We start from the raw sequence: 17,121 nt of genomic DNA, 5'->3' as shown, positions 1-17,121 counted from the left end.
CTGTCAGGTGTAAACCCACATTACTGCATGTGTGCTACCCCTATTTCATGTACAGTCAAACAGCCTTGAAAAGCCAACCCCGAGGACATGATCTCACAACAGTAATGCTTGACATGTACAGCTGGTCTACAATGGGCTTTACAATGTATCTCTGATGTCAATGTAGCAGCCTAAACTTGCAACACTCTCACATGAAATCATTATTGTGTGTGTGTGTGTGTGTGTGTGGTGTGTCTGCGTGTGATCGTGTGCGTACATGTGTTTATGTGTGTGTATGCATGTGTAAGTGTGTGTGTGGGCATGTGTGTGTGGACTGGACTGTCTGGTGTTAAGCAGCCATGTCTCACCCCATTGAGCACTGCAGCACACACAGCTGTTTGCCCCTAGGTCATCATCGGCAAAAGCTTTATGGGAAGGTCACATGACTTGCACCATGACCAGAGACTCAGAACAGCAAAATACTGCTCAGTGACACTGAGAGCAGCTGACACCCCTTTATCATTGCATCTCACCTCAACAGTGACCCCCAAGCTGTGGGAACGATGTCAGCTCCCACAAACAGGAGGATCTCTGAGATTAAACACTCCTAACGAAGAAATGCGTGATTGGGTGTAAACGCCATCTTGGGAAACTAAGGCAATAGGACCTGAGCAACGTTACTCCTCAATCACAGGACAGTAGACATCCTGCCATTATACCATCATTATTAAAGCACTATATCAATTCATATCCACTGCACAGTGACAGATTCATGTAATTATTTAACTCTGGAATGAAATCAGAATCAATCAGAGTCCATCTTGAATCATTGTTTCCTCCTTATTTTGTGAGAACTCTTAAAAATGAATGTTAAGAGGATTTTAGGGGCAATGCTGCTCAAGCAGGAAATAGTTTTGTTAACCAAAGAGCAAGTTAAAGAAAAACGTTCATTGAAACCTATGAAAAATTGAGTGAAGTAGTACAAAGGTGTGATGCATAAGGCAGCAATAGATAAATAGAAGTAAGTTGATTAATTAAATGTAATTACAGGACTTATTTCCAAGTTAATAATATTTCTCTGCTCATACTGGAAGGAGAAAGGGGGGGGAAAGGGGGGGGGGGGTAGCCACCATAACTTTCCACGTCACCGCCCACATGTTTGACGTTTCTTGGTAGTTCAGAAAAAGGGGTGGCCAGCTGGGATCATAAGCAAGGTATCTGAGGCATTGGTCCGTCTCTGGCGCATAGGGAGTTAAACTTCTGACCCAGCGGTTCCTCGGCCCAGACAGACAGCGGGATCATCGCAGTGCATTCCTGCGCAGTTATTAACTGCCAATATCTGATTAGAACCAGAGCTAGCAGAGGTGTAACGTTACAGTTCTAACATTGACATAAGGACGGGAAACGGAGAAAGTCGACTGGACCCTGCAGTGTCATCTTGTTTGTCGGCCGAGTAAATCTCCAATAACATGTCGAGTCCGAGGAAAGCAAGCTAGCTGGATGTGGGTACGTGTAAAATCAAAGCGATTGCATTTCTGAGATTGCAGGAGATTGCCGGTGATGAGGGCATGTGGTTAACTTCAGCCGTCAAATATGTTTCTTGCCTATGTTTTTTAGTGAGGTTGGATTCAAACGGCAACTGTTAGCGAGGAAAAATGCGATGCAACCAATTAAAGCTAACTGATCATACGTTTTTTTAATTAACCCTAGTTGCTGGATCAATCGACCTGGCTTTTATATTAGTGGATTAAAGCAAAACATAAACTGCCATCAGAATGTATAGGCTACGAACCGTCGCATAGATATTATTTCAAAAGACTACACATAAAATGAGCCCGTAACGTTGATTGTTTGCGGCGATTTGGAATTGCATAGACTAGGCAAACTACTTTACGTCTAACGCTACACAATGTAGCAAGTATATTACGTGCATAGGTCTGGATGATTATGGTGCGAGTGAACGGGCGCAAAATAAGCGATCTAGGTTGTTAATCCTTGCTGCCTAGGTAGCCTAGTATTGCTTGCTAGCTAGTCTAAATCTGTCTTGGTTTTGATAGCTATTCTGTGCGAGATGATCATTTTAATCCTTAGGTTTTATACATTGTTTAATACGGAATTGTTAGATGATACAGTATCGAATTGAATACCATGTTAATTAGCAAGGCATTGATGGGTGAAAAGAAGAAAATCTTGGGAACAGAATGTCGGGTTCATACTACCCAAGCGTATCCAACTCTTGGCGTGGGCAGATGTATTGCACAGCTACCTATAAAGTATGCAGATTTTACCCCGTGTATTTTCTGTTGTCCGAATTTCTCAGAGATTCACAATAACCGTTATTTCGAATGGACCGTGGACTACGTGTTTTGAACTGGAATTGAATATAAATATTGTCTGTTTTCGCAAATTTGCATCGTACGGCAATGACGCTGTATTGATGGTTTCCAGTCTTGTAGCGGCACACGTTCTCTTGTGTCATTCAAGCACGATCCTGGCGTTTTAGTCTTGATCCACCTTTTAAAGGAAATATGACACTTGCACTTGTAAAACTAGCGTGTTTGCTACTAACGTTTATTCTCGTCCATGAATATCATTCAACTGAATGCGGAATACGATACATTGAATTTGTACCCTATGTTACACAATGTTTTACGTTCATTTTTTCGTTACATGTAATAAGTCTGTGCTTAAAAACAATTTTAGTCCTTTTGCGGCTTGTGAGATGCAAGTGTTTACTAAATGGAAGGGATTCGTGCTTGCTAGGTTTTGTGACGTGGTGTGCAGTGTCATGTTTCACACTAAAACGTGATTCAGACTGTCTATGTTCAGACCATGAAACGCCAGCATAAATGACTGGACTCCCTAAGTAAATTGTGCGGTGTTCTTTCTCAGAATATCAACGATATTTCAGCCATCGGAGTTTGGCTACGCGCCAACAGGCGAATTGTTTGTGATTTCAAGTTTACAAACAGGATGGCTATTGAATCTGGAGTTTTAGCCTATTTTTAAAAAGCTTGTCGGATGTTTTCATCAATGAAGAATGTTGTTGAAACCGCACACATGCTTGACTTGGTGTACATTTTCTTTTCGTTTGTGTTAACGGTACAGTGAATCATTATTTCTCACGTTATTTTTCATGTCCGGCGTTCCACCAATCGCATAACGGGCAACTGGGATTCAGGTCAGGCGCCATGTCATGCACTCCAGATTCTGGTACTGAACTGTTTTCTTGACCTGCCTCGTTGATTAATGGTAGCCTAATGTAGTGTTTATTTACATTAGAGACATAAGACTTCAAAAGACTACGACAGTAGCTTACTTTTATATTTTAATTAGTATCCCAAAAGAAAGGATCCACGAATATAAATACAGGGGTTGTGATACCCCGATGAACACGCCCCTTTTTCTAAAATTACATTATCTTCTCCACTCTTGTGTGTGGCGGAAAACAGGTTGTTCACTGCTGTTCATCCATTTGTCTGACTGGATTTACTAAAAAAAGATATTTCTGGCTGCTTAGTGTGCTAAATCTTGCACATTCCTTAATGCAGACCTCATAAAAGCAAGGCTCTAAGCAATTGTCAGTGCTGATCTGTATAGGCCTACTACTTGGATCTCTTAAGTTGTTGCATACATTTCAGGCATTTATCTGATGCAGATCAATTTCGGTGCAGATCACTGTCGTTGTTCATTTCGTGCTTTTTTTAAGGGAGGCAACAGTTGGTCTATCACAGGTCAGCCATATGTATCCCCTTTGTGTCAGTGCAACACAAAGGTAGATGTGCAGAATATACTCAAATTTCCCTTTTTGTATCCCAGGGCCCCCCTACCTCCCACCGCTCTCTGTTTCTTTCTCGCTTTTTTATGAAACCTATGTACACTCAAGACCCATTAAAATGGGTGGATGAAAGTAAAGTTGGTTATCTATTTAAGTTGGTTAACTCATAAACCCTCTCTACTGAAAGCTACCAGGAATGTGCCGTTTTACTAGCCTTTTCAAACAGCCACTGACTGGATCCCACGACAGGGCAATGTGGCGGAGGTTTTGTATCAAATTTAAGCTACAAAGCCTCTAGAACATGGTAGGTGACTGTGGGTTGGTTTGTCTCTGCCTTGAATACACTTGGTTCTGAAAAAGTTTGTTTGGGGCTGATGTGGCCCAGCTCTGTGCTGACGAGAGTCATTTGTTTTCCAGGGGCATAATACGTGCGCTTTTATTGCATCCAGATGTTGCTGCTCCCCACCACGTCCCCCATTCTTTTTCTCCACTCTTTTTGGCTCCCCGAATCAGTCCCCTCTTCCCTACCTGGTTTGCATTGTTCTTTAGATGGTGGTGGAAGCCTGCGAAGTCAATAAGAATATCAACAATTCATTATGCCCACTCTCCTTTTTGTCATTCTCAATTCCAGCCTCTGTCGTCTTTGCGACGTTCAAGGACAAGGTCAATTTGTCACACTTTGTTGATTTGTCGAACCATACTTAGGCCTGTGCAGAAGAGACTTGTGGCTCGAGTCTGGGTGTTGTATCGAACGGAATTTCACTGCGGTCACCACGCTGGGAGTTAATGACCTTTGAACCGCACGTATGTTTGTGCCTCTCACTCCCCACCACAAAGAAGAATGTGAAATCTGGAGAAGCACTTACAGGCTCTCCGTCACGACTGGGGCAGAGCACAAACCAGGTCAGAGCCAGATGTGGAACCATTTGTTACCATCCTTTTGCTCCATAAAGAAGGTCAACCTCTGAACTCCATTTTCTCAAAGAAAGGTGCAGACTATAAACTGGCAGCCTGGCGTAATTTGTAGAGCATTAATTCCTTGTGGAGGTGACCTCTTTGGCATTTATAAGATCTCCTTATGTGAGGTCACCTGACGCCTGACTCCAAGTGGGAGGAGCTTGGAGGATTAAACTCACAGATGCCCCAATGAACTATGCCAAAGCTGTGGAGAATATGTGAAACAGGAAGTGGTGGCTGCAGGCCTAACGTGGTATTGGATACCATGACCCCTGTGAAGGTCAGTGTCTGATTAACAACGACCAACCTTTTGTCGTCCCATGGCTTTGACCCTTCAAAGCCAGGCAATGCTTCACTAAAGTACGTAGGCCAATGGTCTGGGTTGAACAGTGCACAGAGGTAGTATTTTGTTTAAGAAAATGGCAGGGGCTTAGATAGAACCTCTAATAAATTTGTTGCTAGTAATAATATTTCTGTCATAGGCTAGTTATTTCTGGGTAATTTTTCAGAATGTTGCAGTGAAAGTTTATTGGCATGATTAGAGAGAGGTACCTGGCTTCTACAATTAGTTGCGCTCTTTCTTGTTCCATATTTTATGGACATAGTGGCTCCACAGCAAGCGTTAGAGAGGCTTGACAAGATAAGAAGAACTGGTTTGGCTTTTCTAGGTTTTCAAAAACACTATTTGTAGCACTATTTAGAAAGACGCACGATGGCAAACATTTCAATTGATTCGGTTTGTGATCTGTATTTGCATTCTATATTGTATAACAGCTCCAGATTCACAGATGTAGTTGTGGTATGAAAATGTAATGTTTCTCACCCAGTCGAATATGAAAATTTGATCATTCCTCCAATACATACCCTTTTGTATCGTGAATATTTTAAATGCCAAAATGACATTTGAAAAAGAAAGGATATCACCCAAACTTCAGTTATAAATCGTCAAGGAAATAGCTTAAGTCTGCAGGCAATGGCATACATTGTCCTGAATGTACAAGGCTTTTCAGTTTCTTTCACATTGGGTCAGAGCCCTTCCGTCTGTAAAAGGATGGTTATGTGTGTAGGCTATGTTTTAAGGGCAACCAGATCAGGGAGTCAACTGACATCTTTGTCTTAAATGAAACGAACCGAAGGCTGCCTCCTCTTCCATCCGGTACAAATGGGATCCATAAGCTGGTGTTTGGTATGTGTAGTATTGCAAAGCAAGGAGAAAACCTCCTTTGTGGAGACGACTGAAGTGTCAACAGAGAATTAAAGACAGTCTTCAGTGGGAAGCTTGATAGACAGGACAAAGGAAGACTAAAGTGTTTTTGAATGGTTGAGTGCAGTTGCCTTTCCCTTTTAAAAATGTACTGCACAACATGCTTATAGAAAAGAAAAAACTTTATGGAAGGTTGTCTAGCGGGCCTCTTCTATGAATCCCCACATTGAAACTAGCAATTTGAGAGCTTTTATGACAGCAATTGCACTTTTGTAAGACCACACATGGAAAAATGATATGTTACAGGCCTAAATTTTTTTCCATGCAATTTGAGACCCCTTCAACTTTATTTGACAGCTTCATGCAGAATGGAGTACCTGATTATTTCCTCTTAGATGGGGAATAATAAAGTTAATGTAAAAAAAAAAAAAAAAGTTAGAAACAATAGGCCTATGCTGTAATTATGTTGAATGCCTTCTTGCTCCTTGACTATTGTCATGGCGACCAAAAATATTTACTTTCATGGGACAAAAGGTGCTGAAAGCAAAGTTGTAGCTGTTTGAAAATGACTTTAAAGGCTTAATTTAACACCACTTTGTGGTTTTAACGTGTTTTTAAATGGATGTTTGAATACTACGGTCTACACAAATGCCAGTCCAAGTACAATGTACAAAGACTCTTGTGATAGGCTATGTATTGTAGGAGGCTATTACCTGTGGATTCAAGGTGGATTTGTTTCTCAACAGCTTTAGCTCTCAAGTGAGAAATTCAAATATGGAAACTGTCTCACTTTCAAATATAACTTCTAGAACTTGTGGCTGTTTGAAAGCAAAGAGTTTTTATGTTCATTAGACTTAGCGATATTGTTAAAACCTAACCCAGCATAACAGCTGATTTTACCTGAATCAATGAGCCATTGTATACATTTGAACAACATTTCTTAGTTTGGATATACACTGTTCACATTGAAGAATAAATAAAGTGTTATGTTATGCACAGTGGGACTAGAACAGTGGTTGAAAATTGAATGTTATTTTTCTTTCTGACACAGCCTTTCCTTTTATACCACCCTGTAGCATACATTTGAGGTCTCAGTGTACTATTTGTCATGTTAACCAGGTCGATAAAATAATCATTTGGAGGCATTAGAAGTTTGCTGCTTTGTGGAGCTCCTAATTGAGCTCTCGTGTTAGGGCTGGACGTTTGGGGAACTGTTAAATAGTTCATTCTGGTGTCAGATCTCTCCCCACTGAGTATTTGCCAGTGATTTCTTTTCTGTATGGTAAATCACTGCTTTGCTTTAAAGCAATGAGCTGAAGTGCAGACTTTAATTAGGGAAGAACTGCAGTGTAATAAGCAACCAAGAAACCAGCAGTGAATTATTGCAACAACAAAAAAAAGGAATAACCTTAAATTGCTCACTGTTGTGCTCTCCCATTGTGTGAACATTGGATTGATATTGCTTGTCTGTGACAATTTGTCTGGTGGAGAGATGGTTTTTTGAATATTTGACCTTATTTCCCCCCCCCTGCCCCCACCCCCCACACCCTCCAAAAAGGGAGTACATTCCTTTCCGTTGATGAGTCCTTGCTGTTGTGTCCGTTGTTTGGAAAGCGCCGGAAAGTAATTCCAGCTCCTGACAGCAAAGGCATGCATAGCCTTTCCAGCACCTGTCTCCGTGGCGCACAGGCGTCATGGAAACGGCGCCAGGGGGAGTGAGGATCCCATTTGAAAGCTGTGCTCTTTCTCATTCGCTCCCTGAGCATATGCACCGCAGTGTCCTCCTCCTGCCCAGTGTCGTAGTGACTCAGTTTCCCAGAGGACAGCGGGCTTTAGCTTGCGAGGCCTTAGTGGCTTGCAGTGCTGGAATGCCTGATCGCAGAATTGCGGTATCCCAGTCATCGTATATTACTGTCGCCGGTATTGCTGTGGCTTCGTGCTCTGGACTTGGCATCCCCCTGGATTAAAAGTATAAAAGTGGCAGCACGGAGTCCCCGCGGTGCCGGTCGGCTCGCTGACATCACCGGCCCCTCGCGCCCCCTCGCGTGACGCATCGACGTCAGGTACGTGCGGCACAGAGGACCCTTTGTGGAGAGAAGCTTTACTGAAGTTAATGCTAAGGTGGCGAGCGCCGGTCTCTCCTCTGATACTGATCTCCTCTGGCACGGGCCTAGGTAATCCCCCCCTTGCCCCCCCCCCCTTCCCCGGTTGAGGTTCTGGCTTGGAGCCTGGAGCCTGGACAGGGGAAAGTGGAGTTATGCTGTGTCTTTTGGGCTTGCTCCTTAGGCCTGGTGCTCGCCCCCTTTTCAAGTGGATATTTACTCTTAATTCATCCCTGTGGCGGAGGGGCCAGGCCTTCACTGGGGGTGCGGGGTGTTCAGGGTCCAGGGCACAAGAAGGATGCTGTGTACACACCCCCCCCCCACCACCCCAGCCCCTGCTGTTCTCTCCCTAACATGGACCGAGATGTCCTGTGCTCGTTTCACACTGTGACAGCGGGGTGATGGAGTGAATAAGAAACAGAAAGAGGTTGGGAGGGAAAGACATTGAGAGGACCAAGAAGGGAGAGAAAGGTTGAGAGGGAGAGAGAGAGAGAATGTGTGTGAGGGAGGGAGAGATTGAGAGGGGAAGAGGGAGAGAGAGATGAAAAAACGGTCTTGTCAGGATACCAGTGGAGAATAAATATTTATGTTGTTCTTGTGAGGAACTTTGGCAGAAGCCACTTTAGAAGTTGTCTGAATGGGGCTTAAATCCTCCATCCACCCGAGTCTGTCTCCTGATAGACGTTCTTCAGGGACTTTCTTTACCAGAGAAAGAAGGGCACCCTACAGGAATTGGGACGAATGGGGATTTAAGCTGAGAAGTGGTGCCATTAATCCGTCGGAACTGTGTCAGGAGTTGTTGTCCCCATTTCCCAGTAATGCTTGTTCAGCACCCCCCCAGGCTGGCATAGCTACCCTGTCAGCGTCATCCCGACTAAAGGTTGACAAACACTGATAGCAATCACGCAAGCATCTGTACAGCAGTGACCCGTCCGAATCTGGAGGGAGTCCAGTTCTCACCGTCTCCGCGGAGGCCAAAATGTCCGCTGTACTGTTCCATTTGGCCGCGGTTCGGCTCGGCACGTGAAACGTTACGCAACCCGAGTTCAGGCCGTGTTTCCGAAGGCCATCGGAAGCAATAGCGAGAGATAAAGGCTGCCCTCGTGTCACGTCGCCGTGAAACCATCCTGCCGCTTTTTTGTTTCCGCACCATCCTCCACACAGGCCTAGCACCGTGTAGTTTTACGGGGATACGACAGCTAGCTTTATCTGTACCGCCGCTTCCGATAGCCTTCGGAAACATTCCTGGAACTGGAGTTACATAATCACTTAGTCTACATGCCGAGTGAAAACAACGTAGAGGTACGGACATTTCACTTCCAGGGCAAAGGTGAAATCTAGATCCTCTCTGACACAGATGGGTCACAAGCGTGCTGATTCAACATTGACTTTCTATTTTTATACTATTTTTAGCTATTTATTTAATTTTATTTTATGTTTTTTCACTACTTCTCTCCTTGTTGAATTAAAAACCTGACAAGGACCTGAGCTACCACAGGAACTCGGTGTTACTCGATTGTCTGGTCCAGTGCCATGGAACCAAAGCTATAGTTAGGCTACCTTCAGCTTAAAGCAAAACATGTATCTCACCAGGAACACTTTTGCAATTTCAGTGTTTGTTTAACCTTCTTGTCTGCTGCCTCGTATTCAGCTAAAGTTAAAATGTTCAGGGAGGTGTGCTGGCAGAAATTGGATTTCTTGCTCAATGTTTATTTTGCTCGCTCGTTCAGGTCTGTTTTGGATTCTGTGCATCAGTAGTTCTGATGCAATCACTGTGGGAAAAAGATTTGAATGACGTGAGAAGTCACACAAATCGATTAACTGTGTAATTCCACCTTTTCCCGCCTCAACCTTTGCTCTGTTCTCGTTTAAGTAACAGTAGAACAGAGCATCACAGAGCCACTCCAGGTGAGACTGCCGCCTTTATTCCTGCTACTACCAATAATCATTATTATAATAATGGCCTGCGTTTATACGATGTTTTTCATACATCTCTGGCACTGAATAGAGAGCAGCTTACCTGGAACGCCAGCTTTGCTTAGCAGCCGCCTGGGTGATGCGCAGCAGCTGTTGAACCAGATCAAGTGGAGAGGGAAGCGGTCGTTTAATCAGTTCTACTGGGGGAGGCCAGAGCGGCTCTGAGCTAAAAACAAGAAGAGGTGTCAATCTGCGTATAGTGTTCAGCACGCGGTCTCGTTTCCTTCAGACGGACCGCCAGCAGGCGGTTCCCACACGTCCGCGAAATGCTTTTGTCGCGTCCGAGCCTCGACCAAAATACTCCCGTCGGTGCTACGCCCTTCCTCTTTCTCTGTGTTTATTTTGCCGAATGAGATGGCATGGCAGTGGGAATGACTCACCCTGTGCTTAAATTTGCCCAGGCTAAATTCACAACCTGCCAGCTAATTGTCCCTGGATTTAACTGGCTGAAAGTGGTTCCCTCCCTCTCCACCTTAACTGATGTGTGGTGAGCATTCTGGTGCAAAATGGCTGCCGTGCGTATCCCAGGTGGGTGCTACACATTGGTGGTGGTGGTGTGTACCCCCACATCACTGTACAGCACTTTGAGCGTCTGGGAAAGTGATATAAATGTCGTGTTTCATTCATTCATTCATTCATTGAGCATCTGTCTGCCTGCACACCCCCTAACATTAGCTCCTACTCCTCTCTACCCACTTTGTTTTATCTGTTCTCCAGCTGAAAAGGTCAAAAAACCAGACCTCCGGTCAACAATCGGCTATCTCAAAGGTCATCTCGGGCTCCCTGTCATTTTATGCATACGCCCAATTGGAGCTTGACGTTTGTTTCCGGCTTTTGGGGAAGAAGGAAGTCCACGTGTCTGGAAACGAAAACCCGGGGAAGGAGTGAAGCTCAATGTAACGGCAGCGGGTGGACAAATGAAATGAGACAAAATCCACAATGAAAATATTTTCTAGAAACGGACAGAAGGCAGCCTGAGCTGTAGTGCTGGGCGAGCCAGTGTTCACCACGGAACTTCTGCGCCGTTACATTACAGGCATTTCGCAGACGCTTTTATCCAGAGGGACTTACACAACTTTTTACATAGCAAGTCGTGCGCCACAAGGTAGGCTATATCTTACTTAGTCTTTGTCAGATAGCTTCAGGAAGTCCAGTACCAGGCAGTAATGGAGTGCAAGGCATGTGTACAGTCTCTGTGTGTCCAGCTGCTTTCACTGGGTTTTTCTTTGTCGTGGTACAACCCCTGGTGGCTTTTGGAGGGGTCTGGAAAGGCCTGTCACAGCTTTCGGTTCCGTGCCCACCTCCACGCTGGCGTCCCGGCTGGTACGCAGCGGGTTTTCCCCCCCCCCCCCGTGTGCGCCCCCTCTCTCTCCTTTTGAAAGAGAGGCGCTCGTTTTGGTAGTCTCACATCTGACGGAGCTCCTATGCTGGCCTGGTACCACCAGAATACACAGAGACGTGTGTGTGTATGCGTGCGCACGCGTGAGTGTATTGTATTCGTTCACCGCAAACGGATGGTGGGTCTGCTTTTAACAGTTGGGAGTGGACAGCCGTGTAGAGTCCTTGGGCAACACTGTTGGCTTGTGGATGGGGTTAATAAGAATGGCTTTCAGTGCATTGTGAAGAACTGAGTGATGTATTGCGAACGTGAAATAAAAGAAACTCATACTTCTCCGGCTGTAAGTGTTTTGTCTACCTGTTTTTTGTTTTTGTTTTTTCTTTTCACGTTCAATTTTTTTTCCAAGTCAGCCTTTGACATTGTTTTGCCGTTCTCATTTGATGCGATTCCACAAGCATTCAAAGTGCAGTTTGTAACCCGTAAATGTTGTTTATCACTCCGGTGATTGATATTGTTCAACTCAAGGTTGTGTTTAGAGTAATTCAAGTTCTCTGGGCATGCGACCAAAGTCCTTAAATTTCTCGTGCCTTCAGTTTATTGTTGCCGTTTGCTTACAATTTTTCACATAAAATAGTCACTGCGGATGCTTATAGACTCCCTCGTGAGAGTGAGGGAAACCTGATTCTTTGGCTTATTGTTTTTGTGTGGTTTTTCAGTTGTGTATATAAGCATTCGACACACATAATGGCAGTTATTTAAACAGATTTTTTGCCTGGACGTGTAGCCTACTTTGAAAGCGTTTTCTTTTGGAAATATCTTATACATAGCAAAAGCATGCTGAAATGAGCACTACATAAACAAGATATGAAATGTAGCCTGTAAGTTTACCCTCACCAACCCTGTGTGGCCTTGTTTTGAAATGCAGAGCCTTGTGTATGATTAAAGTCTTTAGCCTAATTCCCTTTAAATTATCATTTGGGACTGAATAATTTCCCGACTCGGAGAGAACAGATCTTTGAGGCCCGAAGACCGAATGTTCCCAAATTAAATGAGTCATTTCAGTTTTTTTTATTTCTGCTGGCATTCTGTGCTTGTGACAAACTGAGTTTGAATTCCTCGTTTGGTAAAGAACATGGCTGGCAGCTCTGTTCGTGTGACTCGGCGGTCCGCTGATTGCGGAGCACCTGGGGCCTCGTTTGTACGGTGCGTACGCAAAAAAATATGCGTACACCGCGTTCCCCGCGGATGTGTCCTGTTGTTTTTCTTTTTTTTGGGGGGGAGGGGGGGGGCTGGGAAACCTGAGAAAAGAAGCAGGCCGAGCATTAGCATGGAGACATGCGCAAAAAGGGTTTCCCGTTCCCGAGCAGGAAAGCAGAGAAGCCTGCTGGTGGCGTGGAAAGCGCTAGCCTTTATGAATCCCAGATGCAAGCGAGACTGCGGCTTCCTGGAAGGGGCTGGGCAGCCGGTGTAGAGGGGGGGCAGGGAGGGGGGTGTGGGGGGAGCGGGTCCTTCTGGAGGAGGAGGGGGTGTTGCTGTGTGTCCTCCTCCTCCTCCTCCTCCTCCTCCTCCTCTCCCTACTCCAGCCAATCAAAGTGTCTCTGGTGGCTTCACTTAAAATCAAATGCAGAACATTCCTCAAGCCTTTACCCCGGAGTATTAAAAAGCCACCGGTCCTTAAGACTTGCCGAAAAAGAGAACGGCTGCAACTTCTAATAGGTGTGTCAAACAAAAACATTCCTGTTGTAAGTAGTGGATTAAGGTATTGGGGGGAAAAGGCAGTTGCCTGGCTGTTAAGCTGTACTTTGTCCTGTCCTGTAACGGTTGGCATTTCCTCTGCATAGAATGTGACCGGAATCTGTGTGTAGGTCAGCAACACTGTCATCTGTTAGATTTTTTTTGTTGTTGTCATGCTATAGCTAGTAGGACATGAGGGCAAAATACATGTTGACATAGAAGCTTGAGTTGTGGAAGTGGTTTGAACAATAAGCTGATACTTTATAAAGCTGATACGTGACTCTATTTCATCTGTCTTTCTTTCTCCCCCTTTCTCCCCTCCTTTCACTTCATCTCTTCCCCCCCTCCTCCTCATCCCCTGCGTTTCCCCTGCCTCCCTCTCGCAGGCGCTGTTGAGTGCGTGCGGCTGCTGAGACCGTGAGTTTCGGAGAACCCACCGTCCCCCCCCACCCCACCCCCCCGGACCAGCTCTGCTCCTGCGCCCCCCTTTCTTCCTGCTGCTCCCGCGAGGCTGGTCCCCCCTCCCGCCATGTCAACAGAGGCGGAGTCCAACGTAAACAACCAGGCCGACCAGCCCCCTGTCAAGACCCCCTCCAAGAAAGAGAAAAAGAAAGGTATGCGTTCTTGGCTTCGGGGGGCCCGTCTCAGGGCGGTGCTGAGCTCCACTGTGCCCACTCAGCGTATGCGCTCGCCTGGCACACGGTAATTTCGGCTTTCTGGGAACATTTTTGGCACTTATTTTTAACCGACGTCTGCCAGTGATCTGCAGAGGGTGGGCCAGATATGTGCTGAGCATTAGTCATCTTTGGTTGTAAATATTTGCTGATTCCCCCATCTCCCCCCCTCCCTTTTTTATATATATATTTTTTTGACGGAGGCTAAAAGTTCATGATGTGCATTACTGCAGAGTGTATTGTGTTGAAATGTCAAATGACATTTATAGACAGCATTAGCAATATTCTTAATAGAAATAGAGGAGCGTGATCACTGCTGAAGATACAGCTTGTTCCAGTTCTTCTCTCCTGTCGACAAAAGACTTAACTCTGTCCCAGTGATGACCCGCTTGCGTCCGTTTGGCGTTGTGCAATGTTAAGCTCAGAGTACATTGTGGACTGAGCGTTTTGAAGATATCTGAGGAAATGAAAGTTTCATCCAAAGCGAGTCTGATGTTGCACCAGCCCAAATCGGTTCCGCTCGCCACAGATTCAACACAGTGCACATCCTTTGTTTGTGACAGTTTCAGGTACTTTTAAGGGATTTCATCACAGTGCTACTTGATGTATCAGTTACGAATCTTTGCATTTGCCTGCACAGGCCTCCTCTATGTAATGGAATAGCAGGTCGAAACGCTGCAGTCCTGGAACCTAAATAGAACGTGACTGCTGGCTTGTGTGTATAGAAGCACCCCCTAGTTCCAGCTGCACTGTGTTACTGGGTGAGATGTGGATCCTGTACTTCATGAAGGAATTCCGCTTGATGTATGTGTGAGAGGGTCACTCGGTGGAAGGCGCTGCTGGATTTCTCCTTATTTTACGCTGCCAGACATGCTCAAAGTAGGTCACTCCGTCGAGCGGAATGCCAAGGGCTCCCGGTCGCATTCCGGTGCCTCTTGGCTAATATTTCTCCGGATTTGTTATGTGAAGGCAAACTCGCACGTATCAGTATTGAGCCGCGCGGCTTTCTAAGCGTTTCCAGGCGAGGAAGGGTTTTACTGAGGCCCTGTTCGGCCTCAATAAAACCCTCTGTCAGCTCCCACCAGCTGAGTCCGAGAGAGGATTTGTTTTCGGCTCGTCTCCCGCCAGCACCGAAGCCGCTTTTTTAGAGATGGAGGCCTGGATTCGGTCGACATTCCGCGTTAACTTTGACTCGGGAACAAACGCGAGCGTTACCGTGCTCTTTTCCCTTAACGGGCAAAGTTCTGCGCTATTGCTAAACACGCCGAACCGCGCGAACGAAGGGAAGAGCGTAACGCTCGCGCTGCTAGTCGGCGCTAGGGATGGACGTTGATTGAATCCAGGCCTGGGTCACGGGAGACTTAGAGGGGGCCCCCGTCTCTGAGCCAACCCTCGGAACCCTAGCGCCTCTGGGGCCAGCGTAGCCCAGGACCGCTACAATAGGACGGAGAAGATAAACTCAGCGGGTGGCGGCTTGCGTGGAGAATCGGAGTGACCCTGCGGTTTGAAATATGCAACTTAATATCGGTTGATCGCCATTGTCTGAAAGTAAAATTCCTCCCTCAGCTGGTTTCAGACAACTTGAGAACTTCTGCAGAGTATTTACACAGTGAATATTGCCACATATTAATCTTGTCCATTTTTATTACTGTTAAATACAATGGTAATTCCGGTGTCTTTTTACATGGTATTGTTATATATGACATAATACTATGTAATATGTTTATGTATTATTATTTTTAAGCCAATATTATATTTCATATGGTTTGAAGTTTGCATTGAATGGTTTAATATTACTCTTGTTATATGTATGCTGCACATCTGCTCTTTCTGGATTACTGACTCATACCAAGTACCCCCCCCAGCCCCCCCCGAAGCTTTGCCACAGCTCTTCATAGCCCACCCACTTTCGACATTTTATTGCCCAAATTCATTGGTGTTGATAGTGGGGGGAAGTGGTCACTGGCTTGTGTTGCCACACACCTCATTTCAGTCCCAGCCCAAGAAACCTCACTTCTCAAAGGAGTTTCTGTTCTGTGCCTGAAGGAAAGGACTGTGAAGCAGGTCTGGGATGGATTGTCTTATGATGTCACACAGGAACACAAGACAGACAGGCAAACTATGTCATTATCCAATTTTGAAACGGTCCTATATTGTAACCAATGGATAAATTCAATATAAAACTGGGATCTGTATCATTGCAAACCTCTGGATTAAGTTGAGTTAAGTTAAGTTGCTTGCTGCTCTGGTTTCTCCTAGATGTATTTCTATGAGAAATATTTAGCATTGTTTAATTTATTATTGCTGTAGGTCAGGCATGTCAAACATACGGCCCGCGGGCCGGACCCGGCCCGTTGGATGATTTAATCCGGCCCGGCATAAATTTCTGAGTATGTCAAAAAAAGAAGCGAGTCTCTAGCTTATTTCTATCAAAAGTTATGATTTTTTAAAATAAATACAAACCAAATGCTCCCTCCGGCCGCGGGAGGGCAGTAAATGTGTAAAAGAGCTCACGTCCAGCATGCGGCATTGACACGAGTTAGTACTAAAAATAAACCGGCAATCTTGCTTCACAATTCACCACTACTAAACAAGTTATCGGTCAACACACCCTTCCCAAAATGGCACTGTCAAAAAAAAGAAAAGTGGACACGGAGTGCTTCTTTGAGCTACGAGGGGAAATTAGACAGTTCATGGAGAAGAAGGGACGCCCAGTAAAGGAACTTAAATGCAAGGAATGGGTGCAGGATCTTGCGTTTATGGTTGATATTACACAACACTTGAATACACTTAACACTACATTGCAGGGCCGTAACAGAGTTGTCACTCAATATTACGACAGCATAAGTGCGTTCAAGATGAAACTGTCACTGTGGGAGACGCAGCTATCCAACGGTGACACCGCGCATTTCTCTTGTCTCACAGCTGTGCGTCCGGAGGCACCAGACCGTCCCGATAATGATTTGGAAAAATATAAAGACAACATAACAGATTTGCTGCGAGAGTTTGAGCAGAGGTTTCAGGTATTCAGTGAACTTGAGAACAAATTTGGCTTTTTTCGCTCGCCATTTACAGTGAAGCCTTCTGATATGCCAGCTGACATTCAACTCGAGCTTATTGACTTGCAGTGCGATTCCGCTATGAAGGATACATTTGGGTCCGTGGGATTGGATACGTTTTATCAATATCTCGTGCCAGGTTACCCCAAAATAACAGCCATGGCTGCAAAGGTTCTATCCATGTTTGGGACTACTTATCTTTGTGAACAGGTGTTCTCCGTAATGAACAATAATAAAACAAAGCAGCGCTCAAGGTTAACAAATAAACACTTGAATGACATTGTTAAATGTGCTGCTACTCAGGATTTGACACCTAAT

At 45.1% G+C, this 17,121-nt stretch overlaps 1 protein-coding gene across 2 annotated transcripts in view; it reads left to right on the top strand.

Moving 5' to 3' along the window:
- Positions 1 to 1,171: 1,171 nt before the first annotated feature.
- Positions 1,172 to 17,121, top strand: part of si:ch211-204c21.1 (disabled homolog 2) — a 28,516-nt gene continuing 12,566 nt past the window's right edge. The window contains exons 1-2 of one of the 2 annotated variants that reach the window (XM_064296586.1): positions 1,172 to 1,485; positions 13,457 to 13,684. In XM_064296586.1, coding sequence (XP_064152656.1) covers positions 13,600 to 13,684 — 85 coding nt within the window. In that variant the 5' untranslated portion in view covers positions 1,172 to 1,485; positions 13,457 to 13,599. The remainder of the gene's footprint in view (positions 1,486 to 13,456; positions 13,685 to 17,121) is intronic. The other variant, XM_064296587.1, reaches the window with a different exon arrangement.

This window comes from Anguilla rostrata, chromosome 10, assembly GCF_018555375.3.
Source record: "Anguilla rostrata isolate EN2019 chromosome 10, ASM1855537v3, whole genome shotgun sequence".
Taxonomy (NCBI): domain Eukaryota; kingdom Metazoa; phylum Chordata; class Actinopteri; order Anguilliformes; family Anguillidae; genus Anguilla; species Anguilla rostrata.
This window is presented reverse-complemented; position numbering and strand designations above follow the sequence as displayed.